Source organism: Jatropha curcas, chromosome 4 (assembly GCF_041381405.1).
Source record: "Jatropha curcas cultivar XTBG-Jc1 chromosome 4, XTBG_Jcur_1.0, whole genome shotgun sequence".
Lineage (NCBI taxonomy): Eukaryota > Viridiplantae > Streptophyta > Magnoliopsida > Malpighiales > Euphorbiaceae > Jatropha > Jatropha curcas.
This window is the reverse complement of record NC_143154.1, coordinates 23,173,715-23,198,953: the sequence shown is the minus strand read 5'-3', so window position 1 is coordinate 23,198,953 and position 25,239 is coordinate 23,173,715. Positions and strand designations below refer to the sequence as shown.

At 33.6% G+C, this 25,239-nt stretch overlaps 2 protein-coding genes and 1 long non-coding RNA gene across 8 annotated transcripts; 2 read left to right on the top strand and 1 right to left on the bottom strand.

Annotated features, from left to right (window-relative positions):
- Nucleotides 1-2,857: 2,857 nt before the first annotated feature.
- Nucleotides 2,858-13,316, top strand: LOC149497014 (uncharacterized). The gene is made up of 8 exons (XM_089720106.1): nucleotides 2,858-3,240; nucleotides 3,779-3,863; nucleotides 4,597-4,693; nucleotides 4,960-5,023; nucleotides 5,107-5,163; nucleotides 7,300-7,337; nucleotides 12,769-12,850; nucleotides 13,011-13,316. Exons 1-8 carry the CDS (start codon nucleotides 2,926-2,928, stop codon nucleotides 13,098-13,100), a joined length of 828 nt encoding a protein of 275 aa, XP_089576232.1. The 5' UTR covers nucleotides 2,858-2,925; the 3' UTR covers nucleotides 13,101-13,316.
- A 213-nt stretch (nucleotides 13,317-13,529) lies between these two features.
- LOC149497013 (uncharacterized) lies at nucleotides 13,530-22,909 on the bottom strand. 6 transcript variants are annotated; one of them, XR_016320411.1, is made up of 10 exons: nucleotides 22,633-22,909; nucleotides 18,163-18,711; nucleotides 16,443-17,741; nucleotides 16,022-16,346; nucleotides 15,469-15,730; nucleotides 15,198-15,364; nucleotides 14,862-14,973; nucleotides 14,630-14,718; nucleotides 13,801-13,924; nucleotides 13,530-13,693 (listed from the first exon to the last, which is right to left on the bottom strand). XR_016320411.1 is itself a non-coding variant. In XM_089720105.1 (9 exons), exons 1-8 carry the CDS (start codon nucleotides 22,735-22,737, stop codon nucleotides 14,637-14,639), a joined length of 2,901 nt encoding a protein of 966 aa, XP_089576231.1. In that variant the 5' UTR covers nucleotides 22,738-22,909; the 3' UTR covers nucleotides 13,530-13,800; nucleotides 14,630-14,636. The 6 variants fall into 6 exon arrangements, 2 of the variants coding, with proteins under 2 accessions (XP_089576231.1, XP_089576230.1); XR_016320412.1 differs by having other exon boundaries at nucleotides 13,801-13,890; XR_016320414.1 differs by lacking the exon at nucleotides 22,633-22,909 and adding an exon at nucleotides 18,826-19,812.
- A 169-nt stretch (nucleotides 22,910-23,078) lies between these two features.
- LOC149497012 (uncharacterized) lies at nucleotides 23,079-24,574 on the top strand. Its single transcript, XR_016320318.1, has 4 exons — nucleotides 23,079-23,165; nucleotides 23,898-23,995; nucleotides 24,261-24,324; nucleotides 24,408-24,574. It is a non-coding gene; the product is annotated as an uncharacterized LOC149497012 (long non-coding RNA).
- The last annotated feature ends 665 nt before the right edge of the window (nucleotides 24,575-25,239 follow it).

Here is a 25,239-nt window from a genome sequence, read left to right as displayed (position 1 = left end):
TAAACTAATGCTGTCATAATACATTTTAATGAATTATTTTTATTTCTTAATAATTATTAAAAAAACGAACAACAATAAAACAAAATTACTTAAACCACCAAAATTTTACACCGCGAAGAACAAAACAGAAGAAGAGCCAAAAATGAAATAAAAATGGAGAAGCATTGATCCAACTCTGGTCACCTCTTCTCTATAGGCAACAACTTTAAATAGTTAAAGAGAGTGATTGATGATGAAGACCACAACAATAAAAATAATAGTTTTTTAAAATTATTTATAGATTAGAGACCTAGCTAGAGGATGGAGAAGAAGATGACAATGAAGAGATAATTGTTGAAGAGAGAAAAAAAAATTGAGTAAATTGAAAAGCACTTGAAATTACTAAGGCATTGAAAACACCATTGTTTTTTGTACTGTTAGAGAAAAAAATAATGAGGATAAAATGGTCAAAACAACTAATTGTTATTATTTTTAAATATTAAAAGTGGAAAATACAATAACTCCTCGTTTGAGCTAGTTCAATTGAGCTATTTAGCAAGGTCCTATACTTACTACCATTTTTTTTTTTTTTAACTTTCTGTTTGCACTATATTTATATGGGAACATATTATTATTTAATCTTTCGACTTTGGTCAAATATACTACTTAGTCCTCATTTTTTAAAAATACATTATCACTCTCCTAATTTTTGCTCTCATCCAATCATTTAGTCATTTCGTCTATTTTAAGAGCTTTTGCCGTTAATTTGTATTGAAAAGATAAAAAGCTCCTTCATCTCATCTATATCCATCGATATTCATAGTAAATACAGCCAAGGAAAATAAAATCTGAAACAATTTCAACCAAGAGATCGTGTATGACAAATATATAGAAGGTTCGTTCTAAAATTTTAAAGAAACAAAATTACATCCTCAAACATCAAATAAATATATGACTAGGGGTGGCTATTTTCCAATTTTTTAAACCGGAACCGACAGTTCAAAAAAATGGGAACTGGAATCGAATGAGGAATTGAAATCGGTCAGAATTGGAACTGGAATTGGGGTATGCGGTTTGGTTCCGGTTCTAACTTTTGAGGAACCGTAAACCGATGGTTCTAAGAACCCGTTAGAACTGGCTGGAATCGGCTGTATTTCCAACCGGTTAGAACCGGCGGTTCCGGTTCCACCCGGTTTCAACAATTCTTTTTATTTTTCAAATATTTTTATGAAATTTCAAAATTAACCCTCCTAAAAACTATATAATGACTAGTTTTAATGGTATTTGTGGAAAATTAATTTTTTGGATTTACTATAAATGCCCCATTTCATTTAAAAAAATAAATTAAGTTCAAGCCCTTTTTCTGAAAAAAAGAAAATTTCAAGCCTTTTTTTTTAATAAATAAATTAAGTTAAGCCTTTTTTTTTCTTCAAGTTTTTTCTAAAAATTATTTCATAAATATTTAAAGTTTAAATTTTCAACAAAAAAATGTTCCGTAACTTTTGGTTTTATAATGCCGAAAAATCAATCGGATAACCGGCCGAACCGTTAATTTGGAACTGTTAAGGAACCGAAATTGGAACAGTAACCGTTCGGTTCCAAACCGTAACCGGAACAGTCAATTTTCGGTTCGATTCCAGTTCTAGATTTTTTGGAACCAGAACCAGCGGTTTCGAATCGTGGCCACTCCTATATATGACAATCATACTAAATGCTAAGAAAAAAGAAATTTGCAGTTGAGTATATATGAATAACAATAAAATTGGATACTGAAACTCCAATGAGAACACTTTTGAATATATCGATGCCTTAAATTTGTTTAAGACTTTTGTAGTTTTGGAATAGATAAATCAATTTCAAACGACTCTTCTTTCCCTATTATGCACTCTACAATGCCACTGTAATTAGGGATGGCAACGGGTCGGGTACTTGCTTAAAAAGCACTACCCAAACCCAAACCAAACATGATTACAAATTAGGTTCCTGAACCATCCCGAACCCATTTAAAAATTCATTTTTACTACCTGAGCCCATCCCAAATCCAATTATAGTTACCCGTCTAAAAATCCAAACTTGTTCCAATACCCATTTAGCATTAAAAATATTTTTTATTTTAATTTTTAAAAATAAAAGCAAGTAAAAATCATAAAATTATTTATTTTGACATAATAAATATTAAATATAATATAATTATAGCATTAATTATAATTAAAAAGTGTATATATATATTTTTTTTCTTTTAAAAAATAATTATTTTAAATATTTTTTGAATATTTATTAAACGAGTAATGAGTAGTGGGTTCCCGAGTCCTTGACCCGGAACTTAAAATGGGTAATAAAAATACGTCAAATTAAAAAAAAAAAAACTTATCCTTTTTAATTACGAAAAGAATGACGTCGCTCTCTGAACACACCACCTACACCCATTTAGCATAATTCCTCTTTCTTACATGATGTCATTTTCTACATTGGTTATTGGTGATACCAACCTTTAGATTAAAATACGTGAGATAGACATGGGTATCAGCCAATGAATCTGATTCTTTTCACTATTGGGATTTGATTTTCACTTTATGCTTTTTCTCCTTTTTAATTATTATCATGTAACACTTTCTGCCCCGATCCCAAAGGATTAGATGATGGATGTCACATTCGGTGCTGAAGGCACCGATCTAGCTAATAAATTAATCATATAACTAATATATATATATATATATATATATATATGAATCAAAGATGATTAAATATTCACAAGTCTAATAACTCTTAAATTTCACTTAGAAATTATTTTAAAAAAAATCCTACAGAAAAATTGTAAGAGTTTCCCTTAAAAATTGGACTTACTAAAAATCTGTGAACACGAAACACTCTCAATTCAAACCTCAACAACAAACAAACTCCAATATAATCAAATTCAACTCAACTAACCAGAAGAGATTGGGACAAATGAATGGTGTGGATGTGGTTCTGCAGGCTGTGGCTATGTACAAGTCTAAGGACCCCAAGACCTCTGATGAGGAGGAAATGGTGGAGAATCTTTTTGATTGTTTATGTTGTTTGTTGATGCCTTTAGAGAACAAGGAGAAGTTTGTTAAGGCTGAGGGAGTAGAGTTGATGATTATTATCATGAAGCAGAAGAAATCTGCTTATGGGTCCGCTATAAGGGCGCTTGATTTTGCCATGACCAAATATCCACCTGCTTGTGAACGTTTTGTGGATGTTTTGGGCTTGAAGACAGCATTTGCTGCTTTCATGGGTAAGGCAAGTTCTCTGTCCAACTCGGATGCTTTTATCCCCAATAGTCTTCAGCAACATTCTTTCTTTCCTTCAAATACTGAAATACTTAATGCATTTATTGGGGTTGCATAATGCTGTGATAGATGAAATTTAGTTAGAAGTAGTCCAGTGATAGTTCAGATTCCAGGTTTTGCGATTTCTAGTTATTCTCACTTTAGTTTTTTTTAAATTTTATTAGGAAATGGGCATTAACATTAAATATATATATATATATATATATATATATATATATATATATATATATATATGTTGTCCTCTGTGTTTCTTGATAGTAGAATTTGTTTACTTTCAGTCAGTCAATTCCTGCAAGCCTTGAAACTCCAAACCCACACCTCATCCCCAACAAGACTTGTTCTTCTCATGGGTTGTACAATATAAATTCTGACTACATTTTTCATTTCAAAATACAATAAAGGGCATTGGCAATTTTGAAGACTCTTTCTTTTGGTTTGCTTGTCTTAGAAGCTGATAAACTAATCTGTTTTTATATTCTATCTTTTAGATCCCCATGAACAAGAAGAATAAGAAAGAACGATGCCAAGAGGAACTAAAAGAGCGCATTATATCCCTAATTGCAGCACTATTTGGTAAGCAGGCAAGTTAAACACTTCTAGGCATTGTGTCTGTTTGTATATACTCAGTACTAGGAGCCTTACCTTGCAAATTCCTCTTAAAACAACAGACCACAAGGATTAAAAAGGGAAGGTAAACGATAACATTTGTCTGCGAGATTGAAAATACTTTTTTGAGAAAGCTTCCATTAGTTGTCTTGTTGTTAAAGCAGTTTAAACTTCTTTTTTTCAGTTGTTTTGGAGTTTTTATAGCCAAAATAACCTTTTAGAACCATTTTTAGCTTGTAGTGATTCTAGAGTCACTAATAGAACTAAATGTGTAAATGAGCTGAGTCAGGCTCTATCAAACTCGAGCTCGGCTGGTTTACTGTTATAAAGCTAGCCAAGCTGGCTCATGAGCCTCATTTCAAAGCTCAAGCTTCGCTTATTTATTTATCGAGCTTGATGAGCAGGTTCAAGTTTGGCTCATCAAGCTTATTGAACAAACTCGAAATAGCTTTTTTTCAGCCGAGCCTCCAATAGCTCACTAGTGATTACACTCATTTATGTCCCTAAATAGAAAAATAAGCTTGTTATGTATTCCATCCATAATAGATGAAACTGAGAAAATACTAGAATAGTTTATTTTATCATTGTCCTTCATTGAATCAACACGGCAGGAACTCTTTGACATAGTAAAAAATTTTAAAAAAGGGGATCATAATTGTCATTTGATCTTGCTTTTGATGTCGCTCTTCTTATTTTCTAGGTGGAATTTTGAGAGGTTCAAGAAGGGAAAGATTGCTAAGTACATTTGTTGAAAATGAATGTGAGAAAATAGATCGCCTTATGGAACTCTATATAAGGTAATGGTCCACTCTGTTTCTTTTCCCCTCAACCACACAAAGCATTAAAGTCTTATGAGTTTTGAATTTCTACCATGCAATTTTTGAAGAACTTTCGCCCTTTTTTCTTGTCTCTTTTTTTTTTTTTTTCTTTTGTTTTGCTGATGAACTATACAAGATTTCTTTCTGCTCCTACTGCATCTGCAGTAAGGGGTTGTGGGTTCTTGCCTAAATTTATTTTTAAGGCCTAAATACATGTGATTAACATCTGGATAATCTTGACTCAGATATTCAGATAGGGTAAAAGAAGAGACTGAACGGATGGACCAGCTTGAACTCGATGACTTAGAGGTATTTTACTTTTTTGATTTTGTTGTCACAGCATGTTTATAATTTGGGAGTATATAATTCACAGCACCCTGAATATGGTGCAGATGAATGAAGAGGAAAGATACAATCGAAAACTGGAATCTGGACTCTACAATCTCCAGGTTAGCTTCTGTAGACCTGATATCCTGTTACTATTGAAATTGGTTAGTATAATCAGACTTGCACAAGTTGTAGACTGTATATTGCAATTCTAGGATAGTTAACGCCAGTCACCAATATGTAGTCTAAATATAGTTGTCAACTTTCAATGATAACAGCAGTCTTGTTGTTGCACCATGGTAATTATATGCAGTGAAATCTACCATACGTAGGTCTCATGCCACAGTCAAAGGTATTACCAAATTTTAAAAAGAAATCTACTTTACTATATAACTTAAAGCCCCAATCTCAACTACTGAAGGATATTGCAAACCCTATTTATATCTGTTGTAGAACAGAATTACAACCATAAATTATTTGAGTTTTAATATCAGATCTCTAAGTTTGATATCCCCTGGGTCCAGTTGGAGTAGGACCCAAGGGCTTTCTAACTCAAAACCTGCAAAGTACAAGCATACTTCTTTTTAGGCACGATAACAATACGACGACGACTAAGCCCTAATCCCATGCTAGTTGGAGTTGGCTACATGGATTTGCTTCTTCCATTCTGCTCCGTTCTGCATTACTTCTTTACAAAGACTTAGCATATCTAGATTTTTTTTTTTCACTTGTTTCCATGTCATCTTGGGTCTTCCTCTTCATTTCCTAATATCATCTCCTTTAAGATGCTCAATTTTCCTTATGGGAACTTCTAGTGGTCTATGACACATGGTCAAACCACCTTAACCTTCTTTCTCTAGTTTTTTTCTCGATGGATGCTGCTTCTACCTTCTCATAAATACATTCATTTTGAATTCTGTCCAATCTTGTATGGCTACACATCCATCTTAAAATCCTCATTTTCGAGAAATTTATCTTTTGTGTGTTATTTTTCTTTACTACCCAACAACAATGCCATACATCATAGCTGATCGCATTGCAATTTGATAAAACTCATCCTTAAGCTTTGCTGGTATTTTGCTGTCACATAAGGCTCTAGAGGCAATAGCATTGCTCCATTGCATCCGTTCAACTTCAATATGATGATCAGCATCTATATGTTTCCCCTGTCCTTTTGGATAATAGATCCAAGGTATTTGAAATGTCTGCATTGAGGCACTATCACTTTATCTGGATTAACTCTATTTAGCTCTTCACACTTCTCTACACTAAATTTGCAATGCAGATACACACACACACACACACACACACACACACATATAGAGATAAAATTTTGGACTAAGCTCAACTTTTTATCAAAAATACTAAAGGGTAGGACATCACCATCTATCTTCTAGAAGATGGCATCATAAAAAATACTTAGTTCAACTTGGCTCGTTTATAGCCCTGTCGAAACAATGAAATAAACTTGAACTTTATATCCTTTCTCCACATTTCCTCTCACTTCCATCAAAACAAATGATGCATAGGAGTTTAAGCTGATATAAAGTTTGTTTTGTCTTGAAATTGAGATATAAAATAAGTTACATGAAACATTGGGAAAATTTGAAAAAGCACCCTGTTTTTTCTCTATTCCATACTTGGGGGACGAAGGCTTTTTTTTTTTTTTTCGGGTATCAATTACTGCCATAAGATTTCTTCCATTAGTTTGCCCCTTCACAGAGTTAGTTAAAAGAAGCGTGGTATGACAATTTTGCATATTCAAAAGTTCTACCAAGTTGGAAAAGAAAATCCAAAGTATATGTTTAGGTTTAATATTTTATTTCAAGGAACTTTTTTTTATTTTCAGAATTATTATGGGATAAGATCTTGGTTTCTTTCTTCTCTTCAGTGTTTGACCTTTTTCTTGTTTCTGTCTTATATTTCTTATAAGGTATTTTAATTTGGCATGTTATGAGCTAGGGCCTAGTACTCAGCCTGCCTATCCCATCTTTGACTCCCACTGCTAAAATTCCAAATCTCTGTATTCTACTTTGGTTATAATTTTTATTTGTCATTTCTAAACCCTGATTATACTACGTTGCATCAAAAGTCAAAAACCTAAATACATAAAATGTTAATACAAATGTTGAGAAGTTTAGCAGATATGCCTTTTTTTATTATTTAAAGTTGAAACTGCTGCTTTTTTTTGTGCCGTAATGTTTTCAAAATAGTTCTGGTTTCTATTGCTCTTAACATAATTTTATATGAACTTGCAGTTGATTGCTGTTATTCTGGGTCATCTTTGGTGCTCCGAGTAAATTTCTGATCAACTATACTAATATTGCTCATTAGTGAAGTTTGTTGGTTATCAGTGAAGTGATAAACTCCAGGATTGATTAATAATTTATAACACCAAATAAATAATAACTGGAAAGGCAACCAAAATAATACAAACACAAAAAATCAAATAAAATTGTATTAATAAGAAGAAAACTTTCACAAAACTTAAGGAAATAATTACTTACTTGCTTCTTGGACTTGGTTTTTGCTTGGTGCTTACAAATGAGGTCAAGTGTGGTATTTATTGGCATTTCCACCTCCTCAATATACGGCTATGATTACTTACAAAAATGTACGGTGGAGATTACATGAAGCATTCTAGAGTAGGTGAGATATTTTATTAAAATATCTTGTGGGTGGGAGTATTCTAGAATGTCCTAGGTATTTACACACCATGTGGGCTTGGGGCATCCATCTTTGGGCTTAGGGTTTCCACCTTTGGGCTTGAAGCTTGCCAAGTATTTAACTTATTGTGGTAGCCCATTTTGGTGGTTGTCTTTTCTAAATTAATCGGTGATATTTTAATACTCTCCCTCAACGATTAATTTCTCTTTCTTCATCATTTCCAACTGTTGGCGAAAATCTTTATATGTATTTACGTTTAAACTCTTTGTAAAGATATCGGCTGGTTGATCCTCCGTCTTGATATATTTCATTTTAATCTCTCCTTGTAGAACCTTCTTTCTGATAAAGTGATAGTGAACTTCCACGTGTTTTGTTCTCACATGAAACACCGGATTCTCAGTCATTTGTATAGCCGAATGACTATCACAATTCAACAGAATTGGATAGGTTTGATGCAGATCGTTCATAAGCTGTGACAATCAAACACTTTCCTGAGCTGCTGTTGCTGCTGCCCGATACTCAGCTTCTGTTGTGGAAAGTGACATTGTAGGTTGTCTCTTGCTGCACCAAGAGATTACTCCTGAACCAAGACTAAATGCATAGCATGTTGTCGAGCGCCGAGTGTCGTGATATCCTGCATAATCAGCATCGCAATATCCTTACAGCTTGATAATTTCACCTCTCTTGTATAAGATCCCATAATCGATTGTACTTTTGACATATCTCAATATTCTTCGAACTACTTCCAAGTGAGGTTTCTTAGGCTTCTGCATAAATCGGCTGACTACTCCAACTACAAAGGAAATGTCCGGCCGCGTCATAGTGAGATAGATTAGGCTTCCCACTAGTTGTCTATGCACAGTAGCATCTTCGAGATCATTCCCTTCATGAGCACACAGCTTGATATTAGCATCCATTGGAGTAGATATCGGCTTGCATTCCATCATTCCAAACCTCTTCAGCAGATCTCTTGCATTCTTCTATTGTCCGAGGTACAAACCTTCCTTGGCTTCTTCTATCTCCAATCCAAGGAAATGCCTGAGCTTTCCTAGCTCTTTCATCTTGAAACGAGTAGCCTAATTCTCTCGGATGAGTTGAATCTCTTCGATGTTGTCGCCAATGACTATTAAATCATCAACGTATACTAACACTATAGCTAGTCTTCCTTCCTAATCTTTCACAAACAAACTGGAGTTTGCTAGTGTCATAACATATCCATTCTTGATAAGGAATTCTGCAATCTTGCCATACCAAGCCCTCGGTACTTGTTTTAGACCATAGAGAGCTTTCCTTAGCTTGCACATGTAGTTAGGATTCTCACGACTTTTGAACCCTGGTGGTTACTCCATATAGATTTCACGATCAACTTCACCATGTAAGAATGCGTTCTTCACATCCATCTGCCACAAAGGCCATGACTTACTAGCTGCTAAAGCTAGTAATTCACACACAATAGTGATCTTGGCAACTGGACTAAATATCTCATCATAGTCCAAGCCATACTGCTGAGAAAATCCACAAGCAACCAGTCTTGCTTTGTATCGCTCAATTGATCCATCCGGGTGAGTTTTGATTTTGTAGACCCATTTGCAAGAGTTGGGTTTCACATCTCTTGGTTTTGGCACTAATTCCCATGTTTGATTTTGCTCCAAAGCAATAATTTCTTCTTCCATCGCAGTAGTCCACTCTATCTTCTTTGATGCTTCTTCACATGTTGTTGGCTCCTTTATCTCTACTATAGCAGCATTTGCATATTTTGGATTAGGCCTTCTTTCTCAACCTGATCGTCAAAGTAGAGGATAATCTGGATCTTGTTCTTCTTGACTTGGCTATTGTTGTTCGTATGCACCTATCTTCCATGGGCTCTTCGATTTCTCTTGAACTCTGGATGGCTCTGCTTGACCTTTCTCTGGGATGAGCTCTCCCTCTCCTATCTTCTTTTTAACTTTCTTGAATTTCTTTTGAGTCTGGTAGTAGGGTTGCTTGAGATGACGACCAAGATGATGTCTCATCAAAGACCACATTTCGTGAAATATGGCACTTGTTAGTTATAGGATCACAACATCTCCGACCTTTTCTTTGCTCATCATAACCAACGAATATGCAGCGAAGTGCTTTTTTGTCAAACTTGCTTCGAAGTTCATCCGGAACAAAGACATAACACACGCATCCAAAAATGCGAAAATGACTTACTGTTGGTTTAATGTTCCACAGTTTCTGGAATGGGTATGTAAACTCAAGTCTTGCTTAAGTTAGTCTGTTGGTGACGTACACAACTGTCTTCATGCACTCTGCCTAAAATCTAGACGGCACATTCTTCGCATGGAGCAAACTCCTGCAAATCTCCACCATGTGTCGATTCTTTCTCTCAGCAACTCCATTCTGCTGCGGTGTTCCTGGACATGTGAATTGCCTTAGAATGCCTTGCTCTTGGCAATATTTAGTGAATTCGTCAGACGTGTACTCTCTACCATTGTCGGTGCGAAGGCATCTAATTTTATTTCCGACTTCTTTTTCAACTTTCTTCTTGAAAGCTTTGAATTTTTCAAAAACTTCCGACTTCTCTACCATGAAATCTACCCAAACATATCTCGAGTAGTCATCGATGAAAGTAATCATGTACCTCATATTACTGTTTGTAGGTTGCTTGATCCGTCCAAGAACATCTGAATGTATTAACTCCAATGGCACCTTGGCTCTATGTTTTCACTCTTCAAAGGAAAGTTGGTCAGCTTTTCCATATTGGCATCCAGCACATAGAGTGTCTTCTCGGCATTCCAACTAAGGAAGACCTTTAAGCATGGACTTCTTCATCATCACCTTAAGCTTGTGATAACTAACATTTCCCAAATGTGCGTGCCATAAGTCAGCTGTCTCACTCTTCCTTGTTCTGTCAACATAGGATTCTTGTGCTAACATGACGTAGATTGATTCTACTCACTGTCCTTCCATGACTGGATCTTCGATTAATTTAAGGTTACGATAAACCTTAACATTATCAGGACCGAACACCACATAATTACCTGCACTTGCTATTTGTGATACAAAGAGCAAGTTTTTCTTCATCCTTGGCACATGGTAAACCATCTGTAACTCCATTTTCTCCTTACTGGAGGGAGAAACAATGATTGTCTTTCCAATGTGAGCTATTGGCAATCTCGTTTTATTTGTTGTGACTACAACACAACCTCCATCATAATCGGATACATCCGATAATTTCTCCTTGTTTCCTGTCATGTGATTAGAACTTCCAGAATCAACTATCCAATCATTCATCATAGTTGATTCTATCAATTACAGATATTAATGACGACTCCTGCTCGGGTCCTTTCATCATCATCTTTACTGGCTTTTGTGGCGAATATTCTTCCTCCTGAACAAAGAAAGTGTGAATATCCCATTCCTCTTCACTTTGTTGCTCGTTCTGGGTTGATGCTGTGTTTCCTTCTACTCGTCTGCTTCGACATTCTCGGGCGAAATGTCCTCTTTTGTTGCACTTATAGTGACGATCACTTTCTCGCCAGTCGTCTTTCCTTTGTCTCGACCTTGCTCCTCCTTGCTGTGATGGTCTCCACTTTTGCTTTCTCAATCCTTGTTGATTGCTCTTTTCTTTTCCACCATCTACTCTCGCAACATTTCGAAATCCCCTCTTTTTAGCAAAGAGAGCTTTCTCATCATCCTTCAAAGTTACTTTAGACATTTTTTCATCCAAAGTCTCTTCATTGGACAAGATATTCTCTAACTCGTCTAAGGTTGGTTGTGTAGCCCAACCACGAGTAGCAGTCACAAGATCCTTAAATTCAGGTCTTAGACCATGGATGATGATCCTCCTCATCCTTGTCTCGTTGATCTCGTTGTCTGGATCTAATTTCGAAATCTCCTCACATAAAGATTTTACTTTAGAAAAGTATTGACTTACAGTGAGGTTCTGTTGCGAGATTGAGAACAACTCGTTTTCGAGCCGTTGCAGTTTTGCTTCGTTCTTCTTGGCGAAAGCAGACTTGAGGATGTCCCACGCTTCCTTGGGTGTTTTAGCTGACTTGATCAGTTGTATCTGCTCATCTTCTACTGCAACCGTCAGCACATACATCGCCTTCCCGCATTTTGTCTCCCACTCTTTCAGAGCTTTCGTATCCCCAACTAGTGGTGTAGTATTATCTCCTCCAACGATATCCCATAAGTCTTGACCTATGAGATAATATCTCATACGAGTACTCCAGTTGAAGTAATTGTTGCTATTTAGCTTCTCGATGCTATTAGCAACTCCAGAAAAATCTGCCATAAGGTACTAGTGTTCCTGACACTAACCAATGCACGACAGTCCCTGACCAATCATGATCACAATCCTTGCTTATGAATCTTGCTTCAACAACAGTCCCTGACTGTTAAGTAACGATACCCTACACTTGTAAATGAACACCACAAAATACCACGCTACAACAACTACCACCACAACCTGGCTCTGATACCACTCTCCTTGTTGATTATCAGTGTAGTGATGAGCTCCAAGATTGATTAATAATTTATAACACCAAATAAATAATAATGGGAAAGGCAACCAAAATAATACTAACATAAAACACCAAATAAAATTATATTAATAAGAAGCAAACTTTCACAAAGTTTAAGGAAAGAATTAATTACTTAGTTCTTGGACTTGGTTTTTGCTTGGTGCTTACAAATGAGGTCAGAGATGGCATTTATTGGCATTTCCACCTCCTCAATATACGACTATGATTTACTTACAAAAATGTACAGTGGAGATTACATGAAGCATTCTAGAGTAGATGAGATATTTTATTAAAATATTTTGTGGGTGGGAGTATTCTAGAATGTCCTAGGTATTTACATACCATATGGGCTTGGGACATCCATCTTTGGGCTTAGGGTTTCAACCTTTGAACTTGAAGCTTGCCAAGTATTTAACTTATTGTGATAGCCTATTTTGGTGGTTGTCTTTTTTAAATTAATCGGTGATATTTTAATAAAGTTCTGTTTGCAAGTTATTGTCTTTTTGTGGTTTTTGATTTGTTTATATGATCTTGTTGATTTTTATCAAGGCACCCCCGAATTAGAGCAAGAATCGAACTGTTACTGAAACAGCACAAGCTTACTAAGAAGAATGTGCAGGACATACTTCAGGTATATGTCCTCTTAAAAGAGCAGCAATTGTTGTTTGTTGAATCATCGGGTATATATGATAAATTTAAATTTCTGTTAGCGCAAGGCTACTCAAGCTGATTCGAGTTTTTTTTTTTTTAACCTCATATCAGTATGATTAACTTTCTATTGCTAATCCTAGGAATATCATGACAACATTGGTGATCTAGACGGCCCTGAGGAGAAAGAGCGAGCACAGGCAAGGATCCAAAAATTTGTCTCAGCTTTTTGATCATTTGATGCTTTCTTAGAGGCACAGATGTTTTTGGTAAGGTTTAGTGTTGTAAAATTGCAAAAACTAACATGTTTATTGACTTAAGCCTTGGATGATGTTCGAGTACTTGTACCATAAGTGATTAAATGGGAAAGCCTTAACTAAAGAGTTATCTGTGATTGGTTGTTTCGTTTAGATTCCGATAAAGGCTTCGTTTGAAGCTACATTTTGAAATCGTGTTTCGTATTATTTTTTTAGATTATATTAGGAAAACAATGGTTTTGGAAAAGCTAAGCTACGGTTTGCTAAATCTTAATGTAACATAGCTCAAAACGCAATGCCCAATAAGCTCTGTTTGCTTTTTAAGTTTAGATTTACATAAAGTGAGTTATAGCTGGATATGCTTCACTAAAAAGATAAACTAAGAATCCATTAATTACATTATGCTTTGTCTGAAGTATGCCTTCATTTCTTACGTAACGTGCTATTGTAAAGTTGAAGTACAGTTTGGAATCGCCAATTGTTGCTAGCCTTTGCTTATAATAACTGCCTCCTTTTGCCGTCTCCATTCCATTATCATTGCCCTTGTACTCATTGTTGCCATCTCCATTCTTATATGATTGGAGAAATTGTAGAAGCAACAAAATTGAGTTATAAAACAAAATAATGATACAAAATTGAGTTACAGCATATGAATAATCTCTGGAAAGTCTGTTACCTGCATTGCCAACGTCTTTATAAGAACAATTCAGCAGCGATCAGTATTGACGTTTGACCAATTAAAAATGGAAGAATTATTATCTAGTCCCTGTAAATTTCATTCACTCAATTGCTTACTCCATCTGTAAATTTTTTTAATTAATTAATTAATTAATACTCTGTTTCGATGGAGTTATTTTTTTGAAGAAATCAAAGTAGCTGAGAAAAATATCTGTGTTAAACAATTTTACCTCGTTTGGAAAAGAAGGAAAAATAATAAAGGAATATAAATAAAATCTCTCCATTTGGGAAGAATAATGGTGGAATGTTGAAGTTTCTCCAATTTTTATATAATTACCTGGATACGCAAACTATTCTTAGCTAAATATTGAAGTTATATAATCATCAAAGTCCTCTAAAAGGATTGGTGAAGTTAAAATGGTAAGATATCAATATTAACAATTTTTTCCTCTAAAATTGTCTTTTCCAAGCAAAGGATAATAATTTTTTTTTTCTTTCATTATCCAAACACATGAGTGGAAAATAACAATGGAAAGAAAATTAACAATTTATTAATATTTTCTTCCATTATTTTGATTCCTTCGTTATTTGAAACAGTGTAAAAGACAAATTACTGGTATAAAAAGTCTTAGGATAAAATGCTAATTAGTATGAGTTTCGATGAAATTTAATGGTCAAAATTTATATTTTAATAAATTCCGACTAAACAGTAGTTCGCTCGTTAAGTTTTGAGGGGGAAAGAGAAAACAAAAAACAGATGCTATTTTCACTTTGATCCTCCAAAAAACTCCAATTCTAAATTTGTACCTGATCTTGAAAAATCTTACCTCAGATTTATATTGGATCCTTATTTCCTTGGGTTTGATCCAGATGCATTGGCTTTACTCTGACTTGGTACTTCAACTTGACTTGTTTTCTATTCATCATTAACGCAAAATATTTAGTCCTTTCAAAATGGTCAGAACATATTTAGCAGGTGACATTAAAATCCTATACCAGTTGAAATGGGGAACAAAAGCATCAATTTTTTGTACTGAAAATAACTCTCTAAATACGTACTTTTGAATTGTGCCAGAAGAAGTTGATTCATTCCTTATACTGAGTGATGAAAATGATTCTGAAAGTTTAATAGCATCACCTCCAGAAGTGCTTGTCAGCAAGTTTTTAGCATCTGAAAGTCACAATAAAATTTTTTGCGATTAGTTTTACTGATAAGTAAAATTCAACTATATATAAGTGTAGAAAGTTTTTAGACATATCCAACTATTTTTGGTCTGACTTTGCAATGCTCATAATTGAGCCAAAAGCACTTCATTGTTATATCAGGCAAGCGAAGCAACCATGAAAAGTACATAATATAAAAGGAAAAAAAATGTAAATAACTATAAAAAATACCAATTTGGTCAAGCGCAATTAGGGCAGCTATAATAGCTTCTGCCAATCTTTTGTCATCATCAGCATTATAGAAGCAGCCTCGCAACTTGGCGTCACTGACTACCTTTCTCCAAATAGAGCTGCTCTTACTTAAAGTTGCTTCATTTCCAAATATCCAAAGGCAATATCTACACAACCAAACCAAAACTTATAATTTCTATATCAATAATAGGAGAAAAATAAAATATTTAAGCTACTGCTGAGACTATAATTTTCAGTTTTCAATTAACACCTTGCGCGTGTTAGTGCTACATTTGCTCTTTGACAGTTGGAAAGAAAACCCACTGATCCTTTGTTGTTAGATCTAACAGTGGAAAACATTATCACATCCTCTTCACCACCTTGAAAACCATCAATGGAGCGGACATTTACAGAGAATTCCCCATCAGAATTTGAACTGTATTTTTTTCCAATCTTCTCTTGAATTGCATGAACCTGAGCCTTGTATGGTGATACGACACCTATGCTAACCTTCTTCTTTGTTCTTATGAATTCTGTAATGCAAAAACAAAGACACCGCTTAATCCCACAATGAGTACTTAAGTTCTGTTTGAAATTAAGGTTTGAGCTGTTTTTAAGAGAAACATAAACATTGAAATATTGACCATATGTCATTTTTAAGCTGAATTTCTCACTATTTGATCATAAAAGCTTCAAAGTAGCTAACCATCACTCCCAAACTGCTTTTTCTAATAGCATCTGCAATGATGCTTTCTCGAAAAAGCAGTTTCAACCTCAATGCTAAACAGACTATTAAAATTTCCTAGCCAAAGTTAAATTGATACCTTCATATAGGTTTGCGAGTACTTCAGCAATAACAGCAATCTCAACCATATTTTTCAAACTATGAAACTCATCAAATTCCTCTTTCCCATGGGCTACGTTTATAAATGAATAGGAAGCATACATATTTCCTCCAAGGAAATGTTTTTCATGACTTATATCTTTGACATTCGGGGCATCCAAAATCTGCTTGCCATAGAATTCTCTATTTGGAAATAAGCTTATGGAAGGATGCATTCTGTATTGGATGTTGAGGAGGTACCTTTTGTATCCAATCTTTACCAACCTCTCAAACAAACTTCTTCCAAATCCAGCTTTCTCAGAAATCTAATGATCATTATATTTGTCAAAATATGAAAAAATGAAGAGCATTTTACTGACAATGGAAGACAAAGGAATGTAATAAGGTCAGAAATTCCAAACCGTGCTATTAACCATTGCTGGCAACTGTCTTTCGTCCCCAACAAGAACGGCATGGCGAAGACCAGAGAGTTGTAAGGGAATATTTGATTCACATTCTTTAAGCTGTGCAGCTTCATCAATAACCAAAAAATGTATTGGTGCCATTCTTTTTTTGTGCAATTTAATGGAGCTTGATGCAGTACAAAAAAGCAGACAAGCATTCCCCAAGCAAAATTCTTTTATTTCATAAATATTGGAGAAATTTGGAACTGGGAATGTTTGAGGAAGTGATTTTAGTGTAGTAAGACACTCCTTAATTTTGTTCCTCAGCTTCATATGGTTACGAACTCTGCTTCCCACATCCTCATTTTTCTTGAGAAGTTGCTTCAAACCTTGATTAGGAATATTAATACGAACCAACAAATTTTCAAGAGACTTCAGCAAATCAAGAGAACTCATCATGTTTTTCAGCAAGTTCAATGGAATGAAAGACGTTGGTACATGTGTATACAAATTTGTAATGCAAAATTTCAACTGTTCTCCAATGGATTTGAATCTTTTCTCTACAAATTCCTCTAATGTCAAATGAGAATGTTTTCCAACCTTTTCTTCAATTTTCTTGCTCTTAGAGCAGCCATCTCCATTTTCCACTTCCTTATCTTTCAATTTTTGCTTATCTTTCCCAATATGCAAACTTTCCTTCTGTTTTACCTTGCTCTTTTTATTCTTTTGTTCACAATTTTTACCAGTTTTATCCACTTTGTCTTTCTCTGTTGGAATTTCTTGCAAGTAAAGATGGTACTGCTCTTCAGGGTCTTCAAGAAAATTTATCATTGATGCCAGACTATGATTCCACCCAGACACTGGAGCTAAACAACTGTAAAGTATGTTTGCACGATTATCAAGATATACATTGTAAAGTTCACTCTGATTGTCAATATTCATCCTTTCCTGATTGCCAAACAGAACTATATCTCCAATACCATAAGTATCATATTCGAGCAACTTGACAACTGAATTCAGCACGCGCATTGCCACTTCCAACACTGCTATGTTAGTTGGAGCACAAGTAAGTGTCCTGCATTTCATTGTAAATAGGGCATGTATCAGAAAACCAACTGTCTTTGTTTTCCCTGTTCCTGGAGGCCCCCATATTAGTTTGACAGAATTCCGATGTGAGCAGTCCCGTGTACTTATACAGCTCAGAACTGCAGCTTTTTCTGAATCATTTAAGTCAGAAGAGCAGGATATGTCCTTTATGCATGACAAGAAAGCACCTTTTTTGTCTCTAGAAGAGCAGGTGCTACACTTCTCACCATCCTGCAAGAAATGATATATTCTTAGGTTGTAGAAATGATATACACAATAGTATGCCGAGAGCAAAGAAACTTTTTGCCAAAGATGTTAACTTAGCAGTTTTAAGGGCTAGTTGGCATTATTTTTTCAAATAACAAATTTGGATAAAAATTAAGCAAGATTCTCATTATTCAATGAATAATGGATTTTTGTAATTTTATTTTTATTGGCCTAAAACTAATCATAGGAAAAGCTCATATTTAATTTGCTTTTTCCCAAAATCAGTTTTAGGTTCATAAGAAATCATATTGTGAAAATCTATATTCATAAGGCCAACAAAATACTCCATACGTTTAGCTCCAAATCTGCTATTTACAATTGTAATGCCAAAACAAGCCCTTAGTATAGGATATTGAAGAAACAAGAAATTAACCATGATTCTTACACTAGAATTATTTTGCAGCACTTCTTGAATAATGTTCATGTTCTTTCCTTCCAATTCTGAGTTTAATGCTCTCCATATGCGAATATTTGTCGTCAAGTTTATCAAAAAAACAGCAAAAAATGTTTCTTTCTTGTCCTTTTGAATATCTTGTTCAAAAACTACAGGCTTTGACAATATTACTGAGAGTCCATCAGAAAAGTCACCTTTGACTCCATGAATATAAGCAATAAGATAAGATTGTTTGAACCTGCTCAAATCATCTGCACATTTTGGTCTCACATCAGCCAAGGCAATAAGATCTCCAACCACAGGCTCATATAGTACTCCGTTGTTCTTAGTCCGTTCTCTTTTTAGTGAAATTTCATAAAACAAGTCTTTTGGAAGTGTAAACCCCTTAGATGTCTTAATAGAGGATATTTCACTTGCAGGTGCTCGAGACAGTCCTTGCATGCCTGAAGACAACTCGGCACGTGTTTCTTCAAGAAGTGGGGTTATGAATGTTTTCAGATAATGTGTTGTTGACATGAATGTGTCTGGAATCGTCTTCACCTGTAACAAGACAACAGGAATTGAGAATGGGAGTAAGATTTGTGGGGTTGCAAAAACTTATTATGTTTTTTTTTTTTTTTTTTTTGTTAAAAGAAATTTTGTCAAAAAAATTACAGGAAAATACATGCTTCAGGAATGAAAATAACATAGATACTGCTAGAGCTGGACTGCAACCGTAGTCCCACGGTTATGCACTGGATCTCTTCCTATCTCTCAAAAAACTGACCAGAACAGATCGGAAACTGTCTGCAGTTCCGAACTAGCTGGTTCCAGACTGGATTATTAAAAACAAGTTGTCCCTGAAACCAACCAGAATAGGACTTCAAGAAGAACAGCTCCTTTTCCAGAGTTCCATGAACTGGAACTGCCAATTCCAAGCCAGAATCTGACTAGACTGGCCCATGGCTCCCCCAGAATCAATTACCATCAATAAAAACATAATATCATAGTTTAAATGCAAAAGCGCTTCCAGATTATGCTATGGTCTGTGAGAAATAATCTATTATTCAAAGATACATGACTATGTATCATAGACAATGCAAAGGCAGAAGGTAAAGAATGGCCAAGTCTCAAATAAACCAAACTAATAATAAACCTAACAACCCATTTTATTCTACTTATTCTAAGATAATTTATTCTCACAGTAACTAAAACTGCACGAAGATAATAAAGGTAATGGCCACTGAATATGTGACCATTTCCTTAATTGATAGAAGATGTGATTTGAAATAAGCACTGAATATTAGTGGGACATCAGATTTAGGTATAGTACAACAATGGAAGCTTTCCCCAACTTGACTCCCGGACTAAAAATAATGTGGCTTCATTAAACATGCATTTTTTGCATTATAAGGTTGGTCTCTTTGAGCATATGTACTGAGAGGATATTGCAGTCCATGTGATCAGAACTTGCAGAGAAGGTTCTCGACGAAATGCCTGAACGAGTTTAAAAATGCAATCTGCATGCTACTGACAATGTTTGGATTCAGAGATTTTGAAAAAAATAATCTGCAAAATCCATGAATTTTATGGAATTTTATCATCTGATTGTTGAAAAGACACAATTCATGGATTTTGAAAAATTTTCTCAAATCGCTCTTATATTTAAAATGACAAATACACATGGGTGAGAAATTCTTAGATATTTTCTATAATTTTATAAATATTCATCAAATCCATGAAATTATAACTCATGAAATATATGAATCTTGACAAATTTCATGTATTTAAAAGTTTTCAATATGCACACAGTGACATTGCCTAATAATAAATGCACGTATGACCTAGCAATAGATTCAGATTCGAATATCCCTTCCTGTTCTAAAAAAAAAGAATCCTCCATGCAAACATTTTTTGCTTGTAATTATTAGACATTATGATTGGTGAATCCAAAATCCTCTTTTGGTTTATTAATAAATCATTAAAATCAACTGACAATTAACAATTTCGAATTTGCCCACTTAATTTTTGCTAAAAGTTGGATATTTTTAATCTACAAATTTTTAAATGATAAAAAGAATTTTTATATTATAACAAAAATATGTTTACAAGTTAATTAATTTATCTAACTTTTTTAATTTGAAATATTTAAATACTTTTTTATTCTCAATAATAATTTTTATTTATATAAAAATTTTAATTATAAAGTATCTAAAAGTTATTTTTTGAAAAAAGTGCGCAATTGACTACAACAAAAATGATATTGTCTTAATCATAAAATTATTTTAACATCTAAATAGAAAAATTAAAAAAATTTAATTTGAGATTTTTTTTTTTTCTTTTATTCTTACTATAAAAAGCATTCAAATACTTTGCCTATTATAATTATCCTTTCACGATCGAAAAGAGTTCTCAGCAATGCGTATTTTTAGATGAATAGACTATTTTTATAGCAGAAGCAAATGTGAAAGATCATTTCATTCATTTCTTAAAATAAATAAATAAAATTTAATTTTATTAGTTAAGTGCAAAAGAAAGGATAAAATTTACAATTTTTATTTTTTAATATAAAAATTGTATAAATCAAGAAAAAAAAAGTTAATAACTTCTGAACTTCTATAGCTATCCCGCAACCGCTTTCATAAAGCTTTTTGAAGTTTTGAGGGAGCTTTTTAGGACACGTTAAACAATCTACTTTTAGCATTTTATTGAGATTAATTAATTTTTTTAACAATCATATCGTGCATTTTTTCTCTCGAATTCAACTAATTAAGCAACTAATTCAATAAATTTAATTAACAGTTAGTAAAACAATTAATATTGTCAAACAGACTCTTAGTATTTTTTTTCCAATTATAGCATATTCTTTTTATTTTTGTTAATTAAGCATATCAACTTTAGGTTCCCATCATGTCATTTCTTGAAAAACTTAAGAGACCTAAATACAAGTACATTAAGGATTTTTTTTTATTTTTAAATACAATAAATATTAATTTAGATATAAGAGTAGAAATCAGATTTTTTTTCTTCAAACAATTAATTAAGGGCATGTTCGGTAACTTTAACTGTTCTAGTAGCTGTTAGTTGTTTTACTAGTTGTTTAGCTATTTTACCAGTTTTTAGCTGTTAGTAGTTAGCTATTTATATAGCGGTTAAAATAGAAACGTTCGGTAAAAATAAATATTTGATTAGCTATTTAATATAAAAAGACAAAAAAGAATAAAATAATAGAAAACAAGATAAACACAAGATATGCATAGACATTATAAAAAATTTATAAAACGCTAAAACGTTTCATGAAACACTACCTTAAATTTTAAAAGCTAGGATAAATGTGATATAACCGAATACAATAATTAATTAAAACAGTATTTTAACCTAATCAAAACACTAAACATTACTCTAAACGCTCTTGCCAAACAAATCGTCAATTAGTTTATGAAAATTACACTTTCCCTTTAATTATGTAAGCAAAGTTCATATTTGCTGATTGTGATTTAAAAATCATAATATTTTTCTTGGTCAAATTACTTTTGATCACTATAGTACTCAGAAAAACATTGTAGATGACACAGATGATATTCGTCTCCCTTACAAAACATTATAGACTACAATGAATTCTACAATTTTGTGAAATTTATTTATAAATCTAAATTTCGTGATGAGAGAATTCAAATTCTGCAAATTATATTCTATGGATTTAAATATAACAAAACTAAATTCTATCAAATAAAATAAAATTTTTAAATGAATTCCATAAATTTAAATAATCTAAAATTTTATGACAGAACTCTTTATTTTTCTAATTCTCTAAAATTATTATACTAAGGGTATTTTAAAAATAAAGCAAATAAAGTCATTCATAAATGACTTCCATATCTCGAGTTGATTTACATCGGATGGAGGTATAAGTTTATAACATTATTTTGTGGAATGCAAGAAAGCATTTTATATAATTTTAATGACTTAATTAGCCTTATTTTATTTATGGTTAATATTTTCTATACATGATAAAGAAAATGATAATAGTGTATAATTAAAAAAAATCAAATTACACAATGCAAATGTCAAATCTAAGCTGCTTGCTAATATATTGTGAGAGGACAATATAATAATATGTTGCTAATGATTAAAAAATAAATAAAAATTGAATAACATCATATGCCTATCAAGCAGGGCGGAGGGAGGCGGGACTGGGGGAGGGCGTGCCCCCAAACTCCAGAATTTTTTTAAATTTACCTTATAAATTAGTATAAAAAATTTTTTTCTTCATTTTGATCCCTAATTTTTGAAAAATTTATTTTGACCTCCCCAAATTTTAAAGTCCATCTCCACCCCTGTTATCAACCTTCTCATATATAAATTGAAAGATGCAATTCCTTATAAAAATCTTCAATTAATCTATCAGCTGCACGCAAGAAACAACTGAAAAAACACCTAAAAGGAGATTATATATATATATATATAGTGAGAATACCCGACCTGGAATTTGTAAAGATTATCGTTGAGCACATCATGAATGGACCAAGAAAACACTTCATCTATTAATCCCTTACCCATAATCCTTTTTCCCTCCTTCATTTCCATCTTCGTCCTCTCCAGTTTCTTTACACGATCCCTACAAAAGAGAAATATTAGAGAGAGAGATTGAAGGAATAGTTTAAAATTACACTACAAGAAATTAAGGGAAGGAGTAGGCCAGTAATTGCGTTGAACTAAAGCAAGATAGATGCTTCTGTAACGTATGTAGAAGATGAAGGTGAAGGTGAAGATGAAGCTTCTACCAAGCTACAATGAACGACGATATATGTATGTTTCTCCACAAAGGCAACATCACCTAAAGAATTGGAATAAAGGAAAAAAGCACCTTGACTTCAAAGTCAATAAATATATTATATAAACATCCTTTATATTATATAATATCTTTTAGATCCCCATGAGCAAGAAGAATAAGAAAGAACGATACCAAGAGGAACTAGAAGAGCGCATTATATCCCTAGTTGCATCACTATTTGGTAAGCAGGCAAGTTAAACACTTCTAGGCATTGTGTCTGTTTGTATATACTCAGTACTAGGAGCCTTACCTTGCAAATTCCTCTTAAAACAACAGACCACAAGGATTAAAAAGGGAAGGTAAACGATAACATTTGTTTGCGAGATTGAAAATACTTTTTTGAGAAAGCTTCCATTAGTTATCTTGTTCTTAAAGCAGTTTAAACTCTCTTTTTTCAGTTGTTTTGGAGTTTTTATAGCCAAAATAACCTTTTAGAACCATTTTTAGCTTGTAGTGATTCTAGAGTCACTAATAGAACTAAATATGTGAATGAGCTGAGTCGAGTTCTACCAAACTCGAGCTCGGCTGGTTTACTGTTATAAAGCTAGCCAAGCCGGCTCATGAACCTCATTTTAAAGCTCAAGCTTCGCTTATTTATTTAACGAGCTTGATAAGCAGGTGCAAGTTTGGCTCATCAAGCTTATTGAACAAACTCGAAATAGCTTTTTTTCAGCCGAGCCTCCAATAGCTCACCAGTATTACACTATTTATGTCCCTAAATAGAAAAATAAGCTTGTTATGTATTCCATCCATAATAGATGAAACTGAGAAAATACTATAATAGTTTATTTTATCATTGTCCTTCATTGAATCAACGTGGCAGGAACTCTTTGACATAGTAAAAAATTTTAAAAAAAGGGGATCATAATTGTCATTTGATCTTGCTTTTGATGTCGCTCTTCTTATTTTCTAGGTGGAATTTTGAGAGGTTCAAAGAAGGGAAAGATTGCTGAGTAAATTTGTTGAAAATGAATGTGAGAAAATAGATCGCCTAATGGAACTCTATATAAGGTAATGGTCCACTCTGTTTCTTTTCCCCTCAACCACACAAAGCATTAAAGTCTTATGAGTTTTGAATTTCTACCATGCAATTTTTGAAGAACTTTCGTCCTTTTTTCTTGTCTCTTTCTTTTTTTTTTCTTTTGTTTTGCTGATGAACTATACAAGATTTCTTTCTGCTCCTACTGCATCTGCAGTAAGGGGTTCTGGGTTCTCGGCTAAATTTACTTTTGAGGCCTAAATGCATGTGATTAACATCTGGATAATCTTGACTCAGATATTCAGATAGGGTAAAAGAAGAGACTGAACGGATGGACCAGCTTGAACTCGATGACTTAGAGGTATTTTACTTTTTTGATTTTGTTGTCACAGCATGTTTATAATTTGGGAGTATATAATTCACAGCACCCTGAATATGGTGCAGATGGATGAAGAGGAAAGATACAATCGAAAACTGGAATCTGGACTCTACAATCTCCAGGTTAGATTCTGTAGACCTGATATCCTGTTACTATTGAAATTGGTTACTATAATTAGACTTGCACAAGTTGTAGACTGTATATTGCAATTCTAGGAAGTTACTATAGTTAATGCCAGTCACCAATATGTAGTCTAAATATAGTTGTCAACTTTCAATGATAACAGCAGTCTTGTTGTTGCACCATGGTAATTATATGCAGTGAAATCTACCAGATGTAGGTGTCATGCCACAGTCAAAGGTATTACCAAATTTTAAAAAGAAATCTACTTTACTATATAACTTTAAAAAGAAAACTACTGAAGGATATTGCAAACCCTCTTTATATCTGTTGTAGAACAGAATTACAACCATAAATTATTTGAGTTTTAATATCAGATCTCTAAGTTTGATATCCCCTGGGTCCAGTTGGAGTAGGACCCAAGGGCTTTCTAACTCAAAACCTGCAAATTACAAGCATACTTCTTTTTAGGCACGATAACAATACGACGACGACTAAGCCCTAATCCCATGCTAGTTGGAGTTGGCTACATGGATTTGCTTCTTCCATTCTGCTCCGTTCTGCATTACTTCTTTACAAAGACTTAGCATATCTAGATTTTTTTTTTTTTTCACTTGTTTCCATGTCATCTTGGGTCTTCCTCTTCATTTCCTAATATCAACTCCTTTAAGATGCTCAATATTATTTCACTTACTGCTTCTTAATCATCCTTTTCTTGGTGTTTAGTTTGATTATAAAAGATGTCGGAAAAAGAAAGGAAAGGAAGTGAAATTATTT